Raw genomic sequence first — 25,618 nt, 5'->3', positions numbered from 1 at the left:
ATTTTGACTAAAACATTTTTGCCCTAAAAGAACTCTAGAGATTCTAGAGATGCTATCTCTGCTGGTTAGAATAATTTATGCTGTCACTTGCACTGTCTATAGCAGCTATCCTAAATCTTGGGACTTCCAAATAAATTCAATTAGACAATATGACACTAGAACTGAGATGGCTGGCTTTCAACTGGTCCATATTCAGTAGCAGATATATTTGAGAGGATAAAATTCTTCAATGTTATTTTAAAGTGTTTAGATTGTCCCATCTAACACTAGGATAATATGCTCTTTCACATTTGAAAGACACAGGGAGAACCAATTCTAGTTCTCTAGAAATAGCCAGAATATGCAAAGGTTCAGAATGAACAAAGACTTGCAACAAAAGTCAAAGATAATTTTTAAAAGTTTCTTTCAACATATTAACAAGTAAAAAGTTAAGGAAATAACAGTTGGCTTACCTGAATGGTCGTTCTCTAGGTGCTGCAGGAGTGTCCAAGCATGGGTTAACTTCAGCTTGCTGCCCAAGGACTGAGTTCAAAGTTTGTGTAGCCACGCCTCCTGCTCCCCTCAGAGGCTCAGTTTAAAAAACGAAGGTATCAGACCCAGAAGGATGCTGTATGGAGAAAGTCTGTGCCATAGAGGTGACACGTTCCGCACTATCATGAGACCCCAGGGCAGGGTTGGACAATCCTGCAGCGCCTAGAGAACGATCATTCAGGTAAGCCAACGGTCATTCTCCTAGGTGCTGCTTGGAGTGTCCAAGCATGGGACATACCCAAGCTATGTAGTCCCAGGGTAGGAAGAACGAATGTCCCGGTTGGCCGGGGCCGCAAGGCCCCCTGTAAGATCCTCCTGCCAAATGAGGCCTCTGCAGAGGCAAAGGCGTCCAGCCTGTAGTTTCGAATGAACGGTGATGGCAAGGACCAAGTAGCCACCCTGAGATCTCCTCAATAGGTGCTTGAGTGGCCCAAGTGGCTGTCATAGCAGCGCTCCTCGTGGAGTGTGCTGTTATACGAGGAGGAACAGGCCTGGATTGTTGCCAGCTTAATGCACGCGCGTAGCCAACGACCTACGGTGGAAGATGACACCTTCCTGCCCATTGAAGTGGGCTGGAATGATATGAAGAACGATTCCAACTTGCAAAAGGAGGCTGTCCTCTTTTTGTAAACCCGCACAATGCGGCGCATTCAAATTTGTGCCAGACACGCTCCTTGGGATGACTAGGGTCCGGGCAGAAGTCGGGAAGGATCACCTCCTGCGTTCTGTGGAATAAGCTGTTAACTTTTGGTAGAAATGTTGGATCCAATCGCAGAATGACTCTGTCCGAATGAATCACACAAAGGTCCTCCCTAATGGAGAGCGCAGCCAGCTCCGAAATTCTGCACACTGAGGTAAAGGCTACAAGGAAGGCAGTTTTGAATGACAAATGCCGTAGACTAATGAAGCAAATTGGTTCGAACGGCAGCTAAGGTCTGCAAGACAATCGATAAGTCCCAAGCTGGGTATCGGTGTACCGTCGGAGGGTGTAGGTTGGTAGCCCCCTTCAGGAAACTACAAACCCTTGGCTGTCTGCTGAGCAGTTGACAATCATCTCTGGACAAGATGGTGGCTAGGCTGCTGTCTGCCTCCGAAGCGTGTTGGGGGCAAGGCCCTTATCCAAGCCCTCCTGAAGGAAATCCAGGATTTGCGGAATTGTCGCTGCTGTGACAATGATGTGCTGGGAGTGACACCAAGCGAAGAAGCTAGTTCATGTTGCATCATAGATCCGCACAGTACAAGGTCTCCTGGATGGTGTGGATGACCTTGTCAGAGAAATTGTCCTGTCTCAGGATCTCCCCAAGTACCACACGGATAATTGAAGCCATTGAGGGACCGGGTGTGGAATGGCCCCTTGGCCACATCTCAGGAGATCTGCTCCTGAGTTATGCGCCAGTGCCTGGTCACTGACAGGCTGACAAGGTTGGCGAACCAGGACCTCCTTGGCCAGTGCAGAGCAACTAGCAGTACCTCGGCACCCTCCAGTAAGAGGGAGGGATGGGAATGCGCACAACAGTCCGGGAGGCCAACAGCATCGAAGGGTGTCCGTCCCTTCTGCGCCGGAGCATTGGAATCTTGAAAAGAATGGGGGGAGCTGAGTATTCCTGGGACTGGCAAACAGATTCGGGAGGCTGAATCTGTGTCAGCTGGAGGAACAGAGATGGATGAAGCTACCACTTCGAGTTGCTGATGGTCATTCTGCTCAGCCAGTCTGCTGTCACGTTGTCCTCTCCCGAGATGTGGTCCGCTTTCAAGGACTTGAGGTGACGCTCCGCCCATCGTCCTATGACCTCTGCCTCCGACATCAGGGCCGTTGATCAAGTGCCACCCTGGTGATTGACGTAGGCCTTGGTGGCGATGTTGTCCGTCAGTATGAGGACATGGTGGCCCTCGATGAACCGACGGAAGTGGTGCAGGGCTAGTCTGGCAGCTCTGAGCTCCAGCCAATTTATGTTGTGGGCGAGCTCTGCCTGCAACCATCTGCCCTGTCTATAGGTGGGCGCCACAGCCGCACAAACTGGTGTTTGTTGGTATGACTAGACGCTCTGGTTCCTTGAAGAGGGACCCCCTCGTTAGTGCTGAGGATTGCCACCACCTGAGCGACCGGCTCACCCTTGGGGGAACGCTGACCACCCTCTTGGAGTTGCTGGCCTTGCGCCAATGCATGGGAAGAAGGAACCACTGAAGATCCCGTGCATGCAGCCGTGCCCAAGGAACTACAACGATGCACAAGATCAGCTTCCCCAGTAGCTGGGATGAAGTCACAAGAGGTGCTGACCTGGATCTCCTGATCTGACGTACAAGGGATGTGATGCTGTCCCTCCGCTCCTGTGTGAGGAACACTCTGCAGGTTCTGGAGTCGTTCACAGTGCCCAGGTGTTGAATCCTGAAGGTAGGCTCCAAGTGTCTCTTCTCCAGATTGACAGAGAACCCATGTTGCTGTAGTGAGTGGATGGTGACGTTGAGATCTTGACATGCCTGCTCCCTGGACGACAATATTAACAGGATGTTGTCCAGATAACAAACAATCCTTACTGGACGAGACCTGAGATGTGTGGCAACAGCAGCCAGACGTTTGGTGAACCTCCTGGGGGCCAATGATAGGCCGAAGGGAAGAGCCTTGTATTGGTAATGCTGATTTGCAAACTGGAACCTCAGAAACCTGCGATCGCTGGATGAATGGGAACGTGCAGGTACGCCTCCTTCAGGTCGATTGATGTCAGGAAGTCAACCTGCCTGATGCAACCCAAGATAGTCTGGAGAGATTGCATCTTGAAGCGCTTGTACGCTACATGGATGTTGAGTTTCTTGAGGTCCAATATGGCTCTCACCCCTCTCGAGGCTTTGAGGTCTAGAAAGAGGATCGAGTAGAATCCTCTGCCCTCTTGACCCCAGGGCACTTTTCTATGGCCGCTATGTCCAGTAGATGCTGGATCTCCACCTGCATCAATTGTCGCTTGTGGATCGATTTTGGGAGTGGGCAGCAGATGAAAAGTCCGCGGAGGAAAGGAAAGAAAGTCCAAGACCGTGATGGATAGTGTTCAGTACCCGAATGTCCATCGTTGTCTCCTCCCACTGGGAGGCATAGAGCTGTAGCCGACCCCTGATGGGAGGTGACCGGTGACGGTCACTTGGGTTTGCAAAAGGAGCGGTTGGAGAACCCTCCTCGAAAGGACCGGCGGTTACCCTGTTGTTTGCTTTTGTCCCTAAAGAACATCCTATCCTGGGGGCGGTCCTGCGTTTGGGGGTAGGATCTGGAAAATCCCCCAGAAGTGGAGAGGGAGTCATTGTGCCAAAACGGCTGCATACCAAAGAAGGGGCGACACTTACAGTCCGGTTTTTTTGTGACCGCTGGTAAGATCATGCATTTGTCCTTGGACTCAATTAAAACTGGGTCGAAGGCCGCACCAAAGAGTTTACCACCCTTGAAAGGAGCCGAGGCCAACTTCCACTTTGCCTTCATGTCCACTTGCCAGTGGCGGAGCCACAACAGGCGGCAGGTGGTCACATTAGATGCCATAGCCCTAGAGAAAAATTTGGTGGCATCAAGGGAAGCGTCAGCGGAATATTCAACCACCGCAATAATTTTGTTTACGTCTTGGCGCGATCTAGAGGTTGGCTAGCAGCTTGCGAAGCCAAAATAGGGCCGCCCTGCTGAAGTAGGAAGAGGAGAAGAAGGCCTTCATGGCACACACGGTGGCCATGTGAGTTTTATGACAGGACTTCTCCACCTTCTTGTCTTCCGCCTTTAGTCCCTCCAGAAGGTTGGCTGGGAGGACTGAGTTGGAAGTTAGCGCCACTATGGGGTCATCTACTTGAGGAAGCTTCAGGAGATCCTCCATGGCAGTTTCCATGGAGTAGAGCTTTTTATTCCCCCACTGGGATTAAACGTTGACCCTGGCTGGACCCATTGTCGCTGGATAACATCCAGGTACAGCTGTGATGCCGGTACCAGCTCCTGAGGGGGAGTGGTCTCCTTAAAGAGGCCTGCGCCTGGATCCCCTGGTCCTATTGCTTCCTTGTTACCCTGTTCGTTGGCAGTCTTGTCAGATTGGGCAGGAAGCCCCATCTGAATGGAGGAAGCCCTAGCCTTGGTCAGAATGGCCTTAAACATAGAGGGCTTGAATAAGCCAGAGAAGGCAGGGGGGTCGAGAACCGGATTCTCATCCTCCGACAGATCAGGGGTGTCCTGGCCACCCCCCTCCTCCTCAGACATCTCGCTGACAGCTGAGGAAGCAGGGGGGAAGGCCCTGGTGTATTGAGGATGAGCTCCTATGGTCTGCACCCTAGGCTTGGCCCTGTTCTGGAGGGGTAAGGAGAGACCCAGCTGCTGGATACCATCTGCAATCCCATGTGATATCGCCCGTGCAACCACCTCCTGCATCGCTTGGGATAACTCAGGAGTGTCCCCAGAAATAGGGCCAGGAGAAAGAGACTCCTCCCCATTAGAGAGCAAGCCTCATCCATGTCCACCTCTTCCAGGGAGGAAACAGGAGACCTGGGGGAAGCCCTGGAAGGATTGGGGGGAAAACCAAAGTCCTCTTCATCTGCCAGAGATGGGGAGCCCTCCTGTGGAATATCCACTGTGGGGATGTCTGCAGGAACCCGGGTTGGTGGAGGTTCCCTGACCTGCACAGTTTGTGCCTGGACACTAACTGCCTTTTGAAATTGCTGATGAACCTCCCGGTGGTGCCTCGTCTGCGCTGATCACGGAAGGCCGCTCCAAGCCACCTGTTCCGTGCTTCAAGTCAATAGGAGTCTTCAATTGAGGGAATAAAATAAGAAACCTAATCTACACACTAAACACCAAATTAAGAAAAAGAAGCTACACTAGGCTATTGGAGAGTCCAACTTGCTGTCCAAGAACTGGAGCTCCTCAACTGTGTCCTTTTAGGGCGACTGAGTTTTTTAAACTGGGCCTCTGAGTGGAGCAGGAGGCATAGCTACACAAACTTTGAACTCAGTCCTTGGGCAGCAAGCTGAAGTTAACCCATGCTTGGACACTCCAAGCAGCGCCTAGAACAGTAGTCCACTAAAGAAAGAAGATGGCAAGGAAGTAACAGGCAGTAGGGAGAAAGCAGAGCTGCCTAATTCGTTCTAGCATCAGTAGCTTCACGCAAAAAGAAATTATAGCCCCAATGTACCAGCAAAACTACTGTAAGACAAACTAGAAATAAAAATTAAAATAACCAAGAAAATGATAAAAGAACATCTATCTGACATCGACAAATATAAACACTGGGACCTGACAAATTACATCCTAGGAGCTGGCAAATGTTATCTCAGAACCATTGCAACATATCTTTCAAAAATCCTGGAGCACTAGAAAAGTACCTGAGGATTGGAAAAAGACTGATGTGGTTGCCATCTTCAAGAAGGGAGGGGGGGGACAGACCCAGGAAACTACAGATCAACCACTCTAACATCAATACCTGGGAAGATACTGGAAAAGATAATCAAGAAACAGATCACGAAACAACTAGAAGCAAATAAAGTTGTAATTAGTACCCAGCGTGGGTTTGTTAAAAACAGTTCATGCAAAATCAATCTTATTTCATTCTTTGATAGTGACTAAATTAGTAAACCAGCGAAATACTGTGGACATAGTCTACTTAGATAATTTTTATTGACTGTTTTAATTTTTAAAAACAGAAAGAAAAACTCAACAAGAACAAAACACAAAACACACATAACAATATGAAGTAATTATACAGCCTTCTGTATCGGCTTTCCTGCTTAGCCTTTATAGTTCTCCATTCTGCATTGCCTTCCTATTGCTTTTACCTTGTCCTATCCTATAACAATAGTAGTATTAACAATAATAATAATATTAATTATTTATATCACCATATATTTATATTCTCTATTTTCTGTTTTGACTTCTGTTTTCTAGCCACTTATAAATTTTATTCCATACTTTACAGAAATCCGATTCTTCTCTTTCTTTTAGTTCTATTGTCATTTTGTCCATCTCTGCGCATTCGAGTACTTTTCTAATTATTGTTTCATCTAGGGCTGTATTGATTTTTTTCCCAGCTTTGTGCAAAAGCAATCCTGGCTGCAATGAGCATGTGTATGATTATGTATTGAGATTGTTTATCCATTTTTTGGTCTAATAGTCCTAATAAGAATGCTTCTGGTTTCAGTTCTATTTTTCGCTCAGTAATTTCTTCCAATCATTTCCAAATTTTGCACCAGTACTTCCTTGTGATGGGGCACGTCCACTACATATGGTAGAATGTTCCAGACTTGTGGCTGCATCTCCAACATTTGGGGGATAAATTTGGGTACATTTTGGCCAATCTCGCTGGAGGCAAATGCCATCTATAAAACATCTTATAGAGGTTTTCTTTGTAAGCTACTGCCGTCGTACATTTATAATTTCTTTCCCATAATATACTTAGATTTCAGTAAAGCATTTGACAAAGAAGACCTACTTCTTGGTAAGCTAGAAAATGTAGAATACACAACATCACCACCAGATGGATTTACAGCTGACTGATAAATTGTACTTAACAAATGGTCCTTAATGGTACTCCATCCACATGGAGATAAGTAAGCAGTGGGGTACCACATGGCTCCATCTTAGTCCCAGTACTCTTCAATATCTTCATAAATGACTTAGATGAGGGAATAGAAATTTGCAGATGACACTAAACTGGCAGGAATAGCCAACACCCCTGAGGACAAACTCAGGATCCAAAAAGATCTTGACAAACTTGAAGAATGGGCCCTTTCCAATAAAATTAATTTTAATGTGGAGAAAAGCGAAGTTTTACATTTAGGCAGGAAAAATCAAAGGTATAAGTGCAAATTAGGCAAGGCCTGGCTCAAAAACAGTAACTGTGAGAGGAACCTTGGAGTCCTAGTGGATGATCACGAACATGAACCAGCAGTGTGCAGCTGCCACCAAAACAGTTGATATAGTAATCTCCGTGTTATGAGTGTTTCTTTAGCAAATGTTCAAAAATTATGTGATAAGCACCCCCAAGCGTTTACAAACAAGTCCCAAAACTAATGGCAGTTGTCCACCCTTACCACCAATGCAGTGGCTCTACAACATTTGTGCTGCACGTTGCCAGCTGAAATGAGGCTTCTGAGGGGCAATTCGCCTCTCAGAAGCTCTGTTCGGGCGTCTAGAGGCCTCGCCTAGTACATTGCCAGCCGAAATGGAGTTTCTGAGGGGTGGATCCACCTCTCAGAAGCTCCATTTCAGCCAGCAACGTGCCGGGTGAGGCCTCTGCATGCCTGAACCGAGTGCCGGAGGGACAAATCCACCTCTCAGAAGGTCCATTTCAGCTGGTAATATTTCAATTTCAATTTATTAGCGCTTATAGACCGCCCCCTCTCCCGAAAGGGACTCGTGGCGGTGTACAGTCCATGTCAAAGAACAAAATTAAAACAATTAAAATTACTAAATGGACAATATATATATATACAAATATAAAATAGATGGATAAGAGGAGGATAAAAGATGTGCAGGACTGTATTGCTAATAAATAATTAAAATAAACAGACATTAAAATCCCAATACCCAATAAAATTAAGTCTACAGAATAATCCCCTTAAAAACCAGTAAAAATATAAATGCCAGGAGATAGGCGTTGAAATTATGCCAGGCCAGCCAGTCGGAACAGGTGAGTCTTTAGTTTCTGCCGGAAGGAGCGGAAGTCGGTGGTGGTTCTAATGTCGGGGGGGAGGTCATTCCAGAGGGTTGGGCCCATCACAGAGAAGGCCCTACTCCTTGGCGTCGCCGCTGGCATTGCCTAGCGGACGGCACCAGGAGAAGCCCCTCCCTGTGAGAGTGAATTGGCCGCTGGGATGTATGTGGGAGGACGCGATCCCGCAGGTAACTGGGCCCTATGCCATGGAGCGCTTTAAAGATGGTGGCCAAAACCTTGAAACGCACCCGAAAGACCACAGGCAGCCAGTGCAGCTCGCGCAGGAGCGGTGTTACATGGGAGTACCTGGTACTCCCCATGACTGCCCGCGCGGCTGCGTTCTGGACTAGCTGCAGTCTTCGGGCGCGTCCCAAGGGAAGCCCCATGTAGAGAGCATTACAGTAGTCCAGGCGAGACATCACCAGTGCATGAGTGACCGTGCGTAGGGCCTCTCGGTCCAGGAGGGGGCGCAATTGGCACACCAGGCGAACCTGGTGGAACGCCCCCCTTGCCACGGCTGCCACATGGTCATCCATTGACAGCCGGGCATCTAGGACGACGCCCAAATTGCGCGCCCGTTCCACAGGGGGCAGCTGTTCGCCCCCTATGGCCAGCGCTGGAATCAGCTGACTGAACCGAGGTGCCGGTAGCCACAGCCACTCAGTCTTGGAGGGGTTGAGTTTGAGTCTGTTGTCCCCCATCCAGACCCCGACAGCTTCCAAACACCGGGACATCACTTCGACAGTCTCACTGGGGTGGTTTGGGGTTGAAACGTACAGCTGAGTATCATCAGCGTACAGATGGTATTCAACCCCAAAACCACGGATGATCTCCCCCAGCGGCTTCACATATGCGTTGAACAGGAGGGGCGAAAGGACCGATCCCTGCGGCACCCCACAAGTGAGTGACCTCAGGGTCGACCTCTGCCCCCCCGTCAACACACATTGTGACCAGTCGGAGAGGTAGGAGCCGAACCACCGTAAAACGGTGCCTCCGACTCCCATCCCCTCCAGCCGGCGCAGTAGGATACCATGGTCGATGGTATCAAAAGCCGCTGAAAGATCTAATAGGACCAGGATAGAGGAGCAACCTCTATCTCTGGCCCTCCAGAGATCATCAACCAGCGCGACCAAGGCTGTCTCTGTGCTGTGTCCGGGTCGGAAGCCGGACTGGCGTGGGTCTAGATATTCGGATTTGTCAAGGTGTCGTGGAAATTGCTGCGCCACCACATTCTCAACAACCTTCGCTAAAAAAGGAAGGTTGGAGACTGGACGATAATTAGCCAGCTCCATTGGGTCCAGTGAAGGCCTCTTGAGTAAGGGCCTCACCACCGCCTCTTTCAAGGCAGTTGGTAAGGATCCCTCACCCAATGAAGCGTTCACCAGGCCCAGAAGCCAGCCTCGTGTCACCTCCCAGGATGCCAGTACCAGCCAGGAGGGACACGGGTCCATTAAACATGTGGTGGGCCGCAGCCGTCCACGCAACCTGTCCAAATCCTCAGGGGCAACAGAGTCAAACCCCTCCCAGAGTGGTCTTACAAGACTCACTGTTGACGGCTCGTCCGTGCCACTGGAGGGGGCCCATCCGCTCCGGATCTGAGCGACTTTGTCCTGCAGATATTCCCCAAACTCCTCTGCTCTACCCTGCAAGGGCGCCACCCGCGCCCCTGTGATAGGAGGGAGAGGGTCACCCTAAACAGGGCGGCAGGGCGGTTATCCGCGGACGCAATAAGAGCGGCACAATGTCTATGTTTGGCCGCTCTCAATGCCACAAGGTAGGTCCCTAAATAGGATCTTACCTGTGTTCGATCAGACTCGGAGCGTGAGGACCTCCACCTGCTCTCTAGACGTCTCCTATGGCGCTTCATCGCCCTCAGCTCCTCGGTGTACCAAGGGGCTCGGGCGGATCGCTGCCGCAGGAGAGGTCGCAAAGGCGCAACCCGGTCCAAGGCCCCAGCCGCCGCCATATTCCAGGCGGCCACTAGGTCCTCCGACCGAGCATGGGTCAGGGCTACAGGTAGCGGCCCAAGCTCCGTCTGGAACCTCTCCGGTTCCATCAGATGCTTGGGGCGGTACCAGCTTGGTACAAACGACCGGGCGTAGCCAACAGCCACGGTCTCCCAACCGACCTCGTGATTTTCTCCTGTCCTCGCATCCCCCCCTCCCCGCGACCGATGTAATAAAACAACCCTCTACTGGAATGGCTTGTTCCAGGCTAGGCCTGCTGAGGCCCAAACTGAGTGTCGGAGGAGGACACACAACTGAGAGGTCAGAGAGGACACTGATTGCTTGATCTTCACAAGGTAAGTGACCTGGCAAAATAGGTTGGGGGAAAGCAATTGTGGGGATCATGAAGTATTTCAGTGGGTCAGGAAGACCTTGGGTGGTCTTAGCAAGTGGCCTGTTTCATCACTAGGCCCCCATAGCCTTCCCCACCCTGAAATACCTCATGTGCACTTAATGAGCCTCACATTCAATTAGTGAATGTGTGGGCAAAAGGAGGGAGTGATCCCATTCAAAGTACGAGATTCACTCCCACGAATCCTCAGGTTACGCAGGCTCCATTACATTTGTAACACGAGGGCTACCTGTACAATCCTGGGTTGTATAAACAGTGGCATAGAATCAAGATCATATGAATTATTAATACCACTTTATAAAACCCTAGTAAGATCACACTTGGAATACAGCAACCAATTTTGATAATCATACTACAAAAAAAAATGTTGAGACTGTGGAAAAAGTTCAGAGAAGAGCAACTAAGATGATCAAAGGCCTGGAGACTAAAACATAAGAATGGCTACAGGATTTGAGTTTGGCTAGTCTAAAGAAAATAATTAGCAGCAACATGATAGCAACATTCCAGTATTTGAGGGGCTGCCACAAAGAAGAGGGGGGTCAAATTATTCTACAAAGTACCAGAAGACAAGAAACAATGGTTGGAAACTAATCAAAGAGAGAGGCAACCTGGAATGAAGGAGAAGCTTAATTAATTGATTAATTCCACTGGTTAATTGTGAGGACAATTAACCTGTGGAACAGCTTGCCTTCAGAAATTGTGGGCACTCCATCACTGGATGTTTTTAAGAAGAGATTATCAATCAGACAAGATAATCACTTGTCTGAAATAGTATAAGGAGGCTGGACTAGAAGACCTCCAAGGTCCCTTCCAGCTTTATTCTATTCTTCTTCAGTATCCATCCATCCCTCTATCTATCTGAATCTTCTATTTCCAATTATTTAAAATCAGGAAAATAATTATACTATTGGTCATTATGCTACCTATGCAATGCTATGCTCCACTCACCACTAAATGTAACATTATTTTCTTCTTTTAAGAAAATAATTATATAATATATGACCTGTCTGCTGGCCTACTCCTACCGTATGATTTTCTAATGCAGGATTCGCCTGTGTAAAAACTTTAAGAGTTCCAGGAATATTCCAAATTACATTATATCAATTTTTCTCACTAGACTTAAAAAAAGAGAAAACTTTCCACTACCTAGCAGATTTTTCAGATAGCATTTCTGGATATAGAGGAATAAATTATACCAAACAATCTTTTGAGTCAGGTTTGAGAGATAATGCAGTTTTGTGACCAGAATGAACATTACATTTTCTTAAAGATATTGCAATCACAAGTGTAGGGGGAAAAACTTTGAGAGTGAGAACAATTTTAACTTTCTGCCAGTTTCTCCATTGTCTTTATTGGGGGATGTTGGCAGAACTGTCTGAAAGCATGACTAGTAACTGCAGGGACAACTTTGCAAGGAATTGACAATAATTTAGCAACTAAAACTGGTTTGAACATAGTGGAAATTTCAATTCCAGAGGAGTTACAGGATTTTTTTTACATATGCTTTAAATCAATGGATTTTAATCTCAATTAACCAAAGAAAGTGCAGACATTTTCAAATACAGAGAAAAGCATCTGCTTCTGCAGTTTGGGTGCTTTTCTAGATAAGGTAGATATTCCCTCTGGTGACTACATTGCCAGAAAAACTCTTATCTGGACATTTTTTCACTTCCCCATTTAGACAAAGTCCTTGGATTTCCTAGTTAGCCTCCTATCTGGTGTTGGCTAAACTCAGTTAAATTCTTCAAAGTTTCCGCAGGACTGAAGAATACAGCTATAGGTCTGGCAAGTAAACTTGGTTTCCCACATTTACTAATTGCCAGGCTTATTTGCAAAGGCTGGGCTCTACATGCAGTTCCATGAACGTTTTTTTCAAATTTGGCAACTTTTAAGATGAGCGGACAACTCCCAGAATTTCCCAGCCAAAAATCCAGACAGCTTAAAATTATCTAGGCTGAGAAACACTGCTATAGATTAGTGGTAGGAGCTCAGAATTCTTCCTGATCATATTTGAATTTTTGTAAGACTATATTGGCACTACAAGATGCGGCTTCAAATATGTTCGGGAAGCAAACTGAACTCTCCTATTATCAATTTATGGCAATGATTCTCAACTCTGAAAATTTTAAGATGGGTGTCTTATATTTTGGAATACAAATCCACTCATGTTAAAGTTCTAAAAACACTCCCATCAACGCAGCGCTGTCTTCTGCTCCGGGCGGGAGCTCTCTTATGGACCGGCGCCCAATAAGTCTTCCCTCATGCAAGCTACCTTCCAGTGAGAGATTACGAGAAAGGACAATGCTTACCGGTGATCCAAATCCTGCGGCTAGGAAATGAAGCACAACTAGAGAAAGCATGTTAAAGCAGCAGGGAAAAGAAATCGAAGAAAATACACCGCCATCTGACGCAGCCAGGCCCACCGACCGCATGACTCCCGAGTCAGCTGACCACTTCCGCCTCGAAAGGTCGCGCGTGTCTGTTTGCAGCTCTAAAATATAAGCAAATTCAGATTTCAGAATGGTGTGCATAATCATTCATCTGTTGCCCGCTGAGCTTCAGCTATTCTTAACTTTCTTTCGTTCAGAATGTAGGAGTTAGCGTTTCTGTTTCTGCTAGCTTGTCTTCTTCCGACGTCTGTCTTACGCTTGAGTGGGATATAATATTATTGAGCAAACTGGGAGAAAGGCACCGGAGACAAAATGGAGACTGGAGGCTGATTGGAATTTGCAATCACTTGCAATTTATATAGAATCTCATATCATCAATCTAACATATATGTATACAATTATTATCATTATTAAACATTCATTTGACTATAACTATTATTACACCCTTTATGTGAGATATACTAAATTTAAAATAAAATTATATTATGGCATTTCATTACATCATCCTAAAACCATCCAGTAATATTACCTCTTTATATTATATTCTATATAAAATTGTTTATCTTTGGTTACAAAACTTTTGTGCATCCTCTCCATAGTCCTCACAATTTATATAACATTTCCAATTGTGTGTGTGTGTGTGTGTGTGTGTGTGTGTGTGTGGATGGATGGATGGATGGATGGATGGATGGATGGATGGATGGATGGATGGATAGATGATAGATAGATAGATAGATAGATAGATGATAGATAGATAGATAGATGATAGATAAAAATATTATATATATAATATATTATATATAATATATGTGTGTGTGAGTGTGTTATTATCATTGTTAATCATTTATTTGACTATAACTATTATTACTTCATTTTATGCGTAATATTCTAAATTTAACTAAATTTAAATTAGTTTTATTATAACATTGCATTATATCATCCTGTATCCTTCCAATAGCAGTGCAATCATATCTCTTGCTGTTTGTAGTATTTGTGTTCTAATTGCTTTCTTGGTAGATCTTATATGGACTTCTCTGCACAACTTATTTTCAATTGCATATCTTGTAAAGACCTGAAACCCTCCATCTGTTCCTGCCATCAACTTCCCTTTGGTTATCACCGATGCTTCTGCCAGAATTTCTCTCATTACTTCTGCCAAATTTCCTCCCTTTTCTTCTTCTATGTTTTGGAATCTGAGGTAAAGTTCCAATCTGTAGATCTCCCGTTTCAATATTCCATTCCTGTCTTTTCCAATCACGCTCAATCTGCTGTCAATATCACCAATTTTCTTATCTCTTTGTTCATCTTTTTCTTCAATTTTTTGAACTCTGTCTTCATATTTCATCATTGTTTGGAAAATATTCTCAATTTTTTCATCTATTTTTCTGTTCTTTGTTCAATATTCTCCACTCTTTTTTCAATGCTCACTGTTCTTACTTACTTGTATTTTTTGAATTTCTTGCATAATCATTTGCAATGTTACTTCCTTTTCTTTTTTGTGTTGCGCCATTTCTCCAGATAGTAAACACTGCCACTATAGCATCCAAAGCTTTTTTATTAAATTCCAAACAAGTTCACTGTAAACTTTCAAGTCAAGGCTTTCTTTTCACTCCAGTCCAGCTACTGATAGAACCCCAGAGGAGCACCTGTATAAACAATCTGTGCTCTTCCCGCTATCATTTTCAGTAAGCAAGCTCAAAAATCTTGAAATGTAGATCAAATGTTCAAAGCAAAAAAGAAAAACAATGTTTCCAAGCCTCTAAGTGGCAGTGTTATTTCTTTTCATCTGCTTTTACTCCCCTCTTTATTTTCAAAACTTAAGGAGAAAAAGAAAAGTTCTTGGGAAAAAAGATTCAATAGAGCTTTGAAAAAAGAAAAAGAAAGAAAGCCTTAATCAATAAGTATTAAAAAAAGAAATATAGAAGAAAAAAATGGTCCAATTTAAAAAGTAAAATGCATTTGTAAAAATTCCATCCATGAAAAAAATTAAAGAAAAATAACACACTAGGTTTAACTCAGGTTTAATCTCGCAACTTAACCTCTTCTGTATTCAATTTTAACTTTACTTTTGATCTTTTTGGGTGTTCTCTAATAATAACATTTATCGCACCAATTCGGCACACTTTCTTTCCCGCTTTGCTTCTGTTCTGGAGCTGTCCCAACTTTCAGCAGCTTCAATGGCTGCTTCTCTGTCGCCGGAAAAAAAGAGCTTCTCCTGATCTACCAGGGACTTTTGCGATGTCCCTGGGATCGGCAGGATGTGCCCTTCTCTATCACTGTCTCTATGAGATGGTTTAGGTCCAATAGGACCGTCCAGAAGCAGAGATATCCATGGTGATCCTGGAGCTCCAAGATCACACGTCGTATCGTCGTGACGTCAGCTCCGCTTCCTCCACTGTAGGGGCTCATTGTAGGCCAAATGGCATGACTTTAGATTGGAAGCTACCAAGCGGGAAGTTGAAGGCAGTTTTCCATTCATCTCCCTCCCTAATCCTTATGTGGTAATAGGCTTCTTTTAAGTCTAATTTGGTGAACACTTTGCCCTTGGACAAGTGGTTTAGCTTTCTTTCATGAGGGGGAGGGGATAGGTATTCTCCACCCATACAGCATTAATTCCACAAAAATCAACACAAAACCTCATCCCCCATCTTTCTTCTTTTTGAAGAGTACCAGGGCTACTACTTTGGACTTCACAGGCTGGATGAAGCCCTGTGCTAGATTGGTGTCGATGCATTTTCTCAATTCCTCCATTTCTTTAGGAGTCATGGACTACATCTTCGGTTTGGGTAATTTAGCTCCTGGCACAAACTCTATCACGCAATCAGTTGCACAGTGAGGTGGGAGGAAGTTGCAGTCTTCTTCACCGAAAACTCCCAATAGGTCTCTGTATTCTTTTGATACTTGCTGGCTACCGGGTAGTCCATCAGTGGCAGGGGCTGTGGTGTCAGGCCCACTGGTGCTGCTAAGGGTCGTGGTTTCTTGGTAATGGTCCGGTTTTATGGGTGGCAGCAGCCCAACGCTGATATTTATCTTCCTATAGCCATCCTCCCAGGTGATGGTTGGTCCCCACTTGTCCAGCCATGTGAGCCCTAATATAACTTACTCAGTCATCCTTGGGGCTATGACAAATCGGATGAGTACTCTGTGGCGACCCATCTCCAGTTTGACAAGCTTGGTGACTAAGGTGGCAGGCCCCCCGCCGATTAATATCCCATCAACCTGTTCAGAGCAGATTGGGTATGCTAGGGGTCTCATGCATATGCCTAACGGTTCAACTATGGGGAGGCTGATTAGGCATTGAGTGCAGCCTGTGTCTATGATGGCCTCTACTTCCCCTTGGACCCCCATTTCTGGTACTACTATCTTAGTTTTGATAGTGAAGTGATGGATGGCTGCACTTTTACCATCGGGTCGTCATCTCTGCTGCCTTCCCCCATGGGGTTTTGAGGGGTTTTGCTGGCTGGAATTCCCTCAACTTTGTTGGGAAGGAGCAGAACCTCTACAGCCTGCTTGGCAAATTGACCTTTATTGGGTGGCTTTCATGGGGTTTGCCTTATCCCAGCCATAGCTAGAGGCTGGACTTGGGGAACCAGGGCCAGGGCCAAGCATTTAAAAGCCCGATATCTGTGTTTGCCACACTGGTAGCATTTGACAGTCCTGGATGGTGTGGGAGGTGGCATTTCAGCTGTTTTCACTTGGGCCCGGCGCCCCAGTGGTCTTCTCACTGTCTTGTTCACAGCTGGCTTCCTGTGGGGGAAGACTAGGTCCAAGGCAAGAGCTGTGTTGTACCAAAACTGTATATGTTCCGGTACTCCCCTGATGCTGCAAGCTTGTCTGAGGTCTGGGTCGAGGGCCTCCTTAAAAATATATACTAGGAGGCGTTCTGGCCAGTCCCTCAGTTTTCCGGCTAGTCTCCAAAATTCCCAAATTAAACCTTTTGGGATCAGATATCTTGCTTCAGGGCCTTAACCTGAGACTTGGCTTCCACTCAATTCTCAAATCGAGTCCACATCAGCTGGACAAACTTGTCGGCATCTTCTAGCTCAGGGGCTTCTTTGTTGTGAAGCTCAGCTCAGCTATCCATTCCACCAGTTCTTCTTCATTCATGTGATCAGTGATGGCAGAAATTAATTCCTGATCAGATGGGTATTGATCTCCATACTGGTCAATGTGAACTCAGACTCAGTTGAGAAAATAGGCTAGCCTCCTTGGAGTCCTGTCAAACATTGGCCGGAATCATGGAGGGGGAGAGGCTGGTGGGGCCTGCTGCTGAGTTGTGCATGTTGCTGGCCTGGTATCTGCTGCTGGGCCAGAACCTGTTGCAGGATCACAGGCACCTGTTGCTGGGCTAGGACCTGTTGAGGGATCATGTCCTGGGGTTGAAGCTGCAGCTGCAGCTGGACCAGTGCCTGTTGCAGAGCAATGATTGATGGCTGGAAGGGCCCGAGCTGTTGGAAAGGCATCAGCTGTAGGGCCAGGGCCGGCATCCACCGATATTGCACCCATCCCTAGCCGGGGTAGAATGTCCATTCAGGAGGGATCTGGCCCACTGGCAGCAGTCCAAAGACTGGTGGCTGCAGTGGGGTAGTGAGACCCCAGAAGCATTGTTGCAGTCCCGGCCTTCCCTGGGTGGGTTGGTTCAACAGATTCAGTTGCTGGTTCATTTGCATTCCTGTAGTGACCATGGCTGCAGCTGGTCTGGTCTGAGGCATGAGACTGTGGAACGAGCCTCTCCGCACCTAATGTAAAGAGGCTGACGCTAGCGTCTGGCTATGTGACAGTGTCAGGAATCCCCATTCTCTGGAGCGCTCACAGTGCATTTGCTTTGGTATTGGACCCACTTGAGAGGGTCTGGGCCTGTCCCACACCCATTTGTGGTTCCAACAGCATCTCCTGAAGTGGGGTGACTCCCGCAGCTTCACCTTGCAGGGTCAGGTCCAGCTGCAGGCTTCTTTTGAGTGTCGGTTTTCTGTGCCAGGCCCCCAGCTGGTGCTCTTTTTTTGTGGCTTCCTCAGCTTCCACCATGGGCTAGGAAGCGGAGTAGATGATCTCAACATAAATCACTGAACCATCTAAAAGATGGCTTCCAGGTCTGACATAAGGCATATATTAGAAGTTTACCTATAACTTATATGGGAAGGAAAAATAAGAAGAAACAAAACCAAAAGATATTAGGAGAAGAATATAAGAGGTTAGAGAACTACAGAAGGAACCACAAAAAGAATCTAAGAAAACCAAATGTTAATAAAACATAATTACTTAATAACATAATTAATCAAACATAAGTTGAATTTAATAGATAAAGAAGAATTAGCACAAAAAATCAAAAATGCTAAACAAAATTTCTTTGAAAATGCAAATAAACCAGGAAGATGGTTGGCATACAAATTGAAAAACGAGAAAGAAAGAAAAATACATCAATTAATGGATGAGGAAGGAAACCTTCACCATTAAAAATAAAGCGATCCAAAATTACCATGAAAAATTATATGATCAAGAGACAGTTTCAGAAGATTAAAAAAAACAATACTTAGAAAAAGCGGAATTACCTAAAATACCTGAAACAGTGAAAGCTATGATATATGAACGTATAAAATGATGGAATTAACAAAAGCCATTAAAAGACAAATGAATGGTAAAACACCAGGTCCAGATGGTCTACCAGTAGAACTCTATAAAGACCTACAAAATATTCTAAGTATACCAATGCTGGAAGTGTTCAATGAACTACTGCTAGAAGCTAAAGTATCAAATTCATGGATGGAAGCATATATCACTCTCATACCAAAAGAAGATTCAGATTTACAACAGATAAAAAATTACAGACCAATATCCTTATTGAATACTGACTATAAAATATATGCCTCAATAATAGCAGAAAGACCAAAAATGTTCTTAAATGAATTTATATATTCTGATCAAAATGGATTTTTACCTATGAGACAAACGAAAGACAATATGAGAATAATTTTAAATACACTGGAGTACTACAAAGCACATCCAGGAAGCAAATGGTGTTGATTTTTCTAGACATACAGAAATCATTTGATAACGTGAACTGACCATTTATGCTAGCACTGTTAAAAGATATGGACTTTGGGGGGGAGATTTATTAAGGCAATATATTATAAGCAAACAGTAAAGGTGATGGTAAATGGAAATATGACAGAGAAGGTTACATTAAAAAAGATACAAGACAAAAGATGCCCCTTGTCTCCACTTTTATTCATATTGATACTGGAAGTATTAAACAGAAATATTGGACAAGACATAGAGATAAAATGTATGGAAATAAAAAAGGAAAAATATAAACTGCAGGCATTTGCAGATAATTTAGTCTTCATTCTGGAAGATCCACAAGAATCAGGGCCTAAATTAATAAAAAATAATAATAGAGTAATATGGCAAAGTGGCAGGATTGAAAATAAATAGAGAAAATTAAGATAGTTAAAAAACTTACAGATATGCAGATAAAAGAGTAAATGAAAGAATAGATATACAAATTACTAAGAAAGTAAAATACTTAGGGATTAACCTGACAGCAAAATGTGTAACTATTAAGAAAGATAATTATTATAAATTGGTGCAACAAATTAAAGTAGATTTGGAGAAATGGAAAAATCTACAATTATCATTGGTAGGAAGAATAGCTACAATAAAATACAATATATTACCAAGACTACTATACCTATTTCAAACAATTCCAATAAAATTGGAAAAAGAATACTCTGAGGAACTCAATAAATAAATATTAAGATATATCTGGCAAGGGGAAAAAGCAAGAATAAGCTTTAAAATGCTTCAGGATTCGATAAATAGAGGAGGCTTTGGCCTACCGAATTGGGAATTGTATTATCAGGCTGCAGTACTCACATGGGTGAAAGAATGGATTGTATTGAGGCATACATTGTATTAACTTTGGAGGGGCATGATTTGCAGTTGGACATGTTTACTTTCAAAGTCCTATTAGATCTCTCGGCGGCCTTCGATACCATCGACCATGGTATCCTATTGCGCCGGCTGGAGGGGTTGGGGGTTGGAGGCACCGTGCTACGGTGGTTCCACTCCTACCTCTCTGGCCGGACGCAATGTGTGTTGACGGGGGAGCAGAGGTCGACCGCAAGGCCCCTCATTTGTGGTGTCCCACAGGGGTCGATCCTCTCGCCTCTCCTGTTCAACATATATATGAAGCCGCTGGGCGAGATCATCCGTGGTTTTGGGGTGAGTTACCATCTGTACGCTGATGATACTCAGTTGTACATTTCCACCCCAAACCACCCCAACGAGGCTGTCGAAGTGATGACCCGATGTCTGGAAGCCGTACGGGTCTGGATGGATGACAGCAGGCTCAGGCTCAACCCCTCCAAGACAGAGTGGCTGTGGTTCCCGGCTTCCCGATTCAATCAGCATACTCCATCGCTGACCATTGGGGATGAGCAATTAGCCCCGGTGGAAGGGGCGCGCAACTTGGGCGTCCTCCTTGACGATCGGCTGACCTTAGAAGATCACGTGGCGACCGTGGCAAGGGGGGCGTTCCACCAGGTTCGCCTCGTGCGCCAGTTGCGGCCCCTTTTGGACCGGGAGGTCTTGCGCACAGTCACTCACGCGCTGGTGACGTCCCGCCTGGACTACTGTAACGCTCTCTACATGGGGCTCCCCTTGAGGTGCGCCCGGAGACTGCAGTTGGTCCAGAATGCAGCCGCGCGGGTTATTATGGGGAGATCGAGATTCTCCCATATAACACCTATCCTGCGCGAGCTGCACTGGCTTCCTGTGGCCTACCGGGTGCGCTTCAAGGTACTGGTTACCATCTTCAAAGCGCTCCATGGCACAGGGCCTAGTTACCTGCGGGATCGCGTCCTGCCCCATACATCCCTGCGACCCACCCGCTCACACAGGGAGGGGTTGCTCCGGGTGCCGTCCTCTAGAGAGTGCCAGGGGGCGGTGCCCAGGAGTAGGGCCTTCTCTGTGGTTGGCCCTACCCTTTGGAATGACCTCCCCCCAGACATCCGGACAACAACCGATCTTCGCTCCTTCCGTATGAAGCTGAAGACCTACCTGTTTTGTCAAGCCGGCCTGGCATAACGTTACAATCTTGCCACCCCAGGTCATTTTATAATGGGAAATATTGTTTTTAATATTTTTGGGTTTTAAACTTTGTAAGTATGCTTATTTATGGACTTATTTTTACCTCCTCTGCACGATATATGGTGCTATCTTGATTATTGCTCTGTACGTCGCCCCGAGTCCCTGTGGGGAGAGGGGGCGACTAATAAGTTCAATAAAATAAATAATAAATAAATAAATAAATTATATTAGGAATGCATTATTGTTAGAGTGGGAGAAGATTAGAGAAAAACATTACTTGAGGATACCAGTTTGGCTTTCAACAATGGAAGCACTGATTCACCCAAATGTTATTAATAACATGGAAAATATTGTTAGGTACAAAGACATATTGAATGAAATTGGAAGAAGAACAAGTGAAGGAGATAATGATAATATGGGCAAAAAACTTTGGTTATACAATAGATAAATGGCAGAAACTATGGGATAGGAACTATAAATTAACAAAGTCAACTGCATACAAATAAAATTTATATAAGATGTTTTATAGATGGCATTTTGCACCAGTGAGGTTGGAAAGATGTTTAAAGATAAGTCAGCAAAATGTCCCAACAGATACCTGGGTCATATTATCATATATGATGGACATGCTCAAAAACAAAAAAATATTGGACAAAAATACATACATGGCTGGAAAAATAATAAAGCAGCATATTGATTTAAAACCAGAAATATTCTTGTTGGGGATTTTACCCCAAAAATATAGTAAGGGAATACATATTTAATTATTCCTATATTAACTACAGCTAGAATTGTATTTGCACAAAATTGGAAAGTGAAGATGAGAATGTGATCAGGAAAATATTAGAATGTGCAGAAATGAATGGATTAATAGATTAATGCTAGCAATTAAGGAGAAAGAACAAACTAAATATTACATGAAATGGGACTTATTTTATCAATGATTAGATAAGAAAAATGGAAGTTAGAAACAGGTAAAGAAAAGAAAAACATTAGTGAAATAAAGAATATATGTTAACAGAAAGAAGCAAATATGATTATTATGTTTAATATTATCATTTTAATATTATAGAATCAATACTAATGACACACTTTAATTGGAGATGGAATTATTATATTAAAAAATAAATAAAATTATTGAGAAGGAGAGAAGATGGCAAAGAAATAACAGGCAGCAGGCTAACTCTGTCAGCCTGAAGTCATTTTGGGAGCATCTTCAGGGCAGCCACAGCAAGGCTGGGTGGAGTTAAGGGAACATGAGGGGGGAGATAGAGATAGCTGGGGGATGCGTAGCCAAAATAGCATTCTTTCCTGAGGGAGCCATGGATGCTCTATCAAGTGTTGGAGGGGCGTGGACAAAAGCCAGCCGGAGTTGGGACTGTGTCCTGATTGGACTATATGATGAATGTGTGACCTGGGGCAAGAACTTTGGGTTTTGATTAGGTGGGGACAACCCAGGGTCCTTCAGAGTTGGGTTTTCACCAGCTGTTCCAATATGACATTCCTAATAAACTTGTACTTTTACCACATCTTTCAAAAATTCTGGAGCACAGGGAAACTACCAGAGGACTGGAAGAGCTGGCATGGTTCCCATCTTCAAAAAAGGGGGAAAAACCAGACCCAAAAAACTATAGACCAATCAGCCTAACATCAATACCCCGGAAGATACTGGAAAAGATAATAAAAAACCAGATCTGTCAATATCTAGAAATGAGTAAAGTAATAACTAGAAGTCAGCATGGGTTTGTTAAAAACAGATTGTGCCAAACCAATCTTATTTCATTTTTCAACACAGTGACTAAATTAGTAGACCAGCAAAATACTGTGGACATAATATACTTAGACTTCAGCAAGGCATTTGGCAAAGTAGACCACAACCTACTTCTTGGTATGCTAGAAAAAAGATAGATAGCATCACCATGAGATGGATTTGTAACTGGCTGACAAACTGTACTCAACAAGTAGTCCTTGATGGAGTTCATCTACATGGAAAGAAGTATGCAGTGGGGTACCACAAGATTCCGTCTTCATAAACAACTTAGATGAGGGAAAAGAAGAGGAACTTACCAAATTTGCAGAGGACACTAAACTGGCAGGAATAGCCAACTCCCTAGATCAGGGGTATGAAACTCACGGCCTATGGGCTGATGCGTCACATGCTGGTCCTGTTCCCAACTGGTTTAGTAAAGGGGGGGGAGTCCTGATACATCACATGATGCTGCCATGATGACATGAGTTTGACACCTCTGCCCTAGATGATAGGCTCAAGATCCATAAGGATCTTGATGGACTTGTACAAAGGGCCCTATCTAACAAAATGAAATTCAATATAGAGAAAAGTAAAATCTTACATTTAGGCAAGAAAAACCAAAAGTACACATAAAGACTGGGTGAAACCAGGCTTAATAGCAGTAACTGTGAGAGGGATCTTGGGAGTCTTAGTGGACAACCAGTTAAGTATGAGCCAGCAGTGTGTGGTGGCAGCCAAAAAAGCTTGCATTAACAGAGGGATACAATCAAGATCAAGTGAGGTACTAATACCACTCTATAAAGCTTAATAAGATCACACCTAGAATATTGCATCCAGTTTTGGTCATCACATTATAAAAAGGTGTTGAGACTCTAGAAAGAGTGAAGAGAAAAGCAACCAAGATGATTAGGGGACTGGAGGCTAAAACATATGATGAATGGTTGTAGAGACTAGGCATGGCTAGTCTAGTGAAGAGAAGGACCAGGGGAGACATGTTAGCAGTGTTCCAATATTTGACGGGCTGCCACAGAGAGGAGGGGATCAAGCTACTCTCCAAAGCACTAGGAAGGCCAGACAAGGAATAATGGATGGAAATTATCAAGGAGAGGTTGAACCCGGAAATAAGGAGAAATTTCTGACAGTAAGAGCAATCAACCAATGGAACAGTTGCTGTCAGAAAATTGTGGGAGCTTCATCACTGGAAGTTTTCAAGAAGCGATTGGACTGCTATCTGTCAAAAATGATGTAGGGTCTGTTTGGTCAGGAGGTTGGACTAGATGACCTACAAAGTCCCTTCCAACTCTGTTAATCTGTAAAATCTATAAAGGTGCAGAAGGTAGTTCTTCATTGCTGACTGGCTGAAGCTGCAGGTTTTTCCCACCTGAAGCCTCAGAGCTGTCCTGCTACAACTATGGTTCAGCCAAATCACTCTCAGATGGAACCATTGACCAACTCCCCACCCCCCTGACGTGTCTGGCACTGCTTCATCCTGCTCCAAATTGACGTCCGGAGAGGTATCTGGGGAAGCATCCATGGGAGAAATTGCAATATGATATGTGGCTTATTTCCTTTGATCAATTTATCATAAGCCCAGAACTGGTTCATCTTCCTCCAAGCTGATATCTGGAGAGGTATCTGGTGAAGCGTCTGGGGGAGTCATCACACTAACTAATGCAAGTAATTCTCAATTTACCACCACAATGGAGCCCAAAATTTGTTGCAAAGTATGACAATTAAGTGAATTTGCCCCATTTTATGACATTTATTGCCACAGTTCTGAAGTGAATCTGGTTGGAATCTGGTTTCCCAAGTGGCTGAATTTTGATCACATGACCACAAGAATGATATAACAGTTGTAAGTGTGAAAAATGATCACAAGTCATTTTTCCCAGTGAGGTTATAACTTTGAATGGCTCATTAAATGAATTGTTGTAAATTGTGGACAACCTGTATTGCTTTAACATCAATGAATAATTGTAACAAAATCTTAATCTGTTTATTCCAGTATATGCTTTGTAATTTGAGTTTTTAAAGTGTTGAGGTTCATACAAATTTCACTTTCTCTAACAATTATCTGGATAATTTTACTAATTATAAGTTATTGTGAAAATTATTGCTCTGTGGAAAAACAGAGAACAAGAAAATAAAACAGCTTAATTAAGCTATCACATAACGTGCTAATAGAAACAGCCCAACCATTAACAGATTCCTGCAGTTAAATAGTTTATTATCGGGAATTGTTTTGTACATATAAGATTAGCAGCCACATTTTCTTCTTTCTTAATAAAAATAGGACAATGGAAACAGATGTCTATGGAGATTATCAATCATCCAGGTGATGATAGTCCCAAGGGTGCTTTTCCAAAAGGCAACTGGATTGTCTTGTTTTTCTTTTTCATTGAAAATGTTTTCACTTCTCATCCAAGAAGCTTCTTCAGTTCTAACTGATAGGTGGAGAATGGAATGATTAGCTTTCACAGAGTCATAGAGGCCATTTGGAGGTTTATCCTCAAGTCAGCTGAATCGGAATCTGTAGCTGTATCTGCAGAATGCAAATGGGTTAATGCAACTTTCTTTAAACTGCTGACTCCTTTCAGCCGAATCAAGAAGTTTCCACACCTTCAATTCCCAACCATTCAGTCAGAACTGAAGAAGCTTCTTGATGAGAAGCTAAACATTTTGAAAGAAAAAACCCACAAGAACACTTGCCTTTTGGAAAAAAGCACCTTTGGGACAATAGGAGATGCTAACATATATCTGATTTTTTTTCAAATATTGCATATGTCCACTAGCAAGGACAGGGTTTCCTATTTAGCATGGCTAGTGGAAATTCTGGCAGT

General features: G+C 44.3%; 1 protein-coding gene across 3 annotated transcripts in view; it reads right to left on the bottom strand.

Annotated features, from left to right (window-relative positions):
* The window catches only part of GLB1 (galactosidase beta 1), a 187,334-nt gene extending 174,238 nt beyond the window's left edge, over positions 1–13,096 (bottom strand). For all 3 annotated transcript variants that reach the window (XM_081969808.1, XM_081969810.1, XM_081969809.1), the window contains exon 1: positions 12,860–13,096. In XM_081969808.1, coding sequence (XP_081825934.1) covers positions 12,860–13,087 — 228 coding nt within the window. In that variant the 5' untranslated portion in view covers positions 13,088–13,096. The remainder of the gene's footprint in view (positions 1–12,859) is intronic.
* Between the last annotated feature and the right edge of the window lie 12,522 nt (positions 13,097–25,618).

Source organism: Natrix helvetica, assembly GCF_964273705.1.
Source record: "Natrix helvetica genome assembly, chromosome: Z".
NCBI lineage: Eukaryota > Metazoa > Chordata > Lepidosauria > Squamata > Natricidae > Natrix > Natrix helvetica.
The sequence above is the reverse complement of the archived record's forward strand: the minus strand, read 5'-3'. Positions and strand labels throughout refer to the sequence as shown.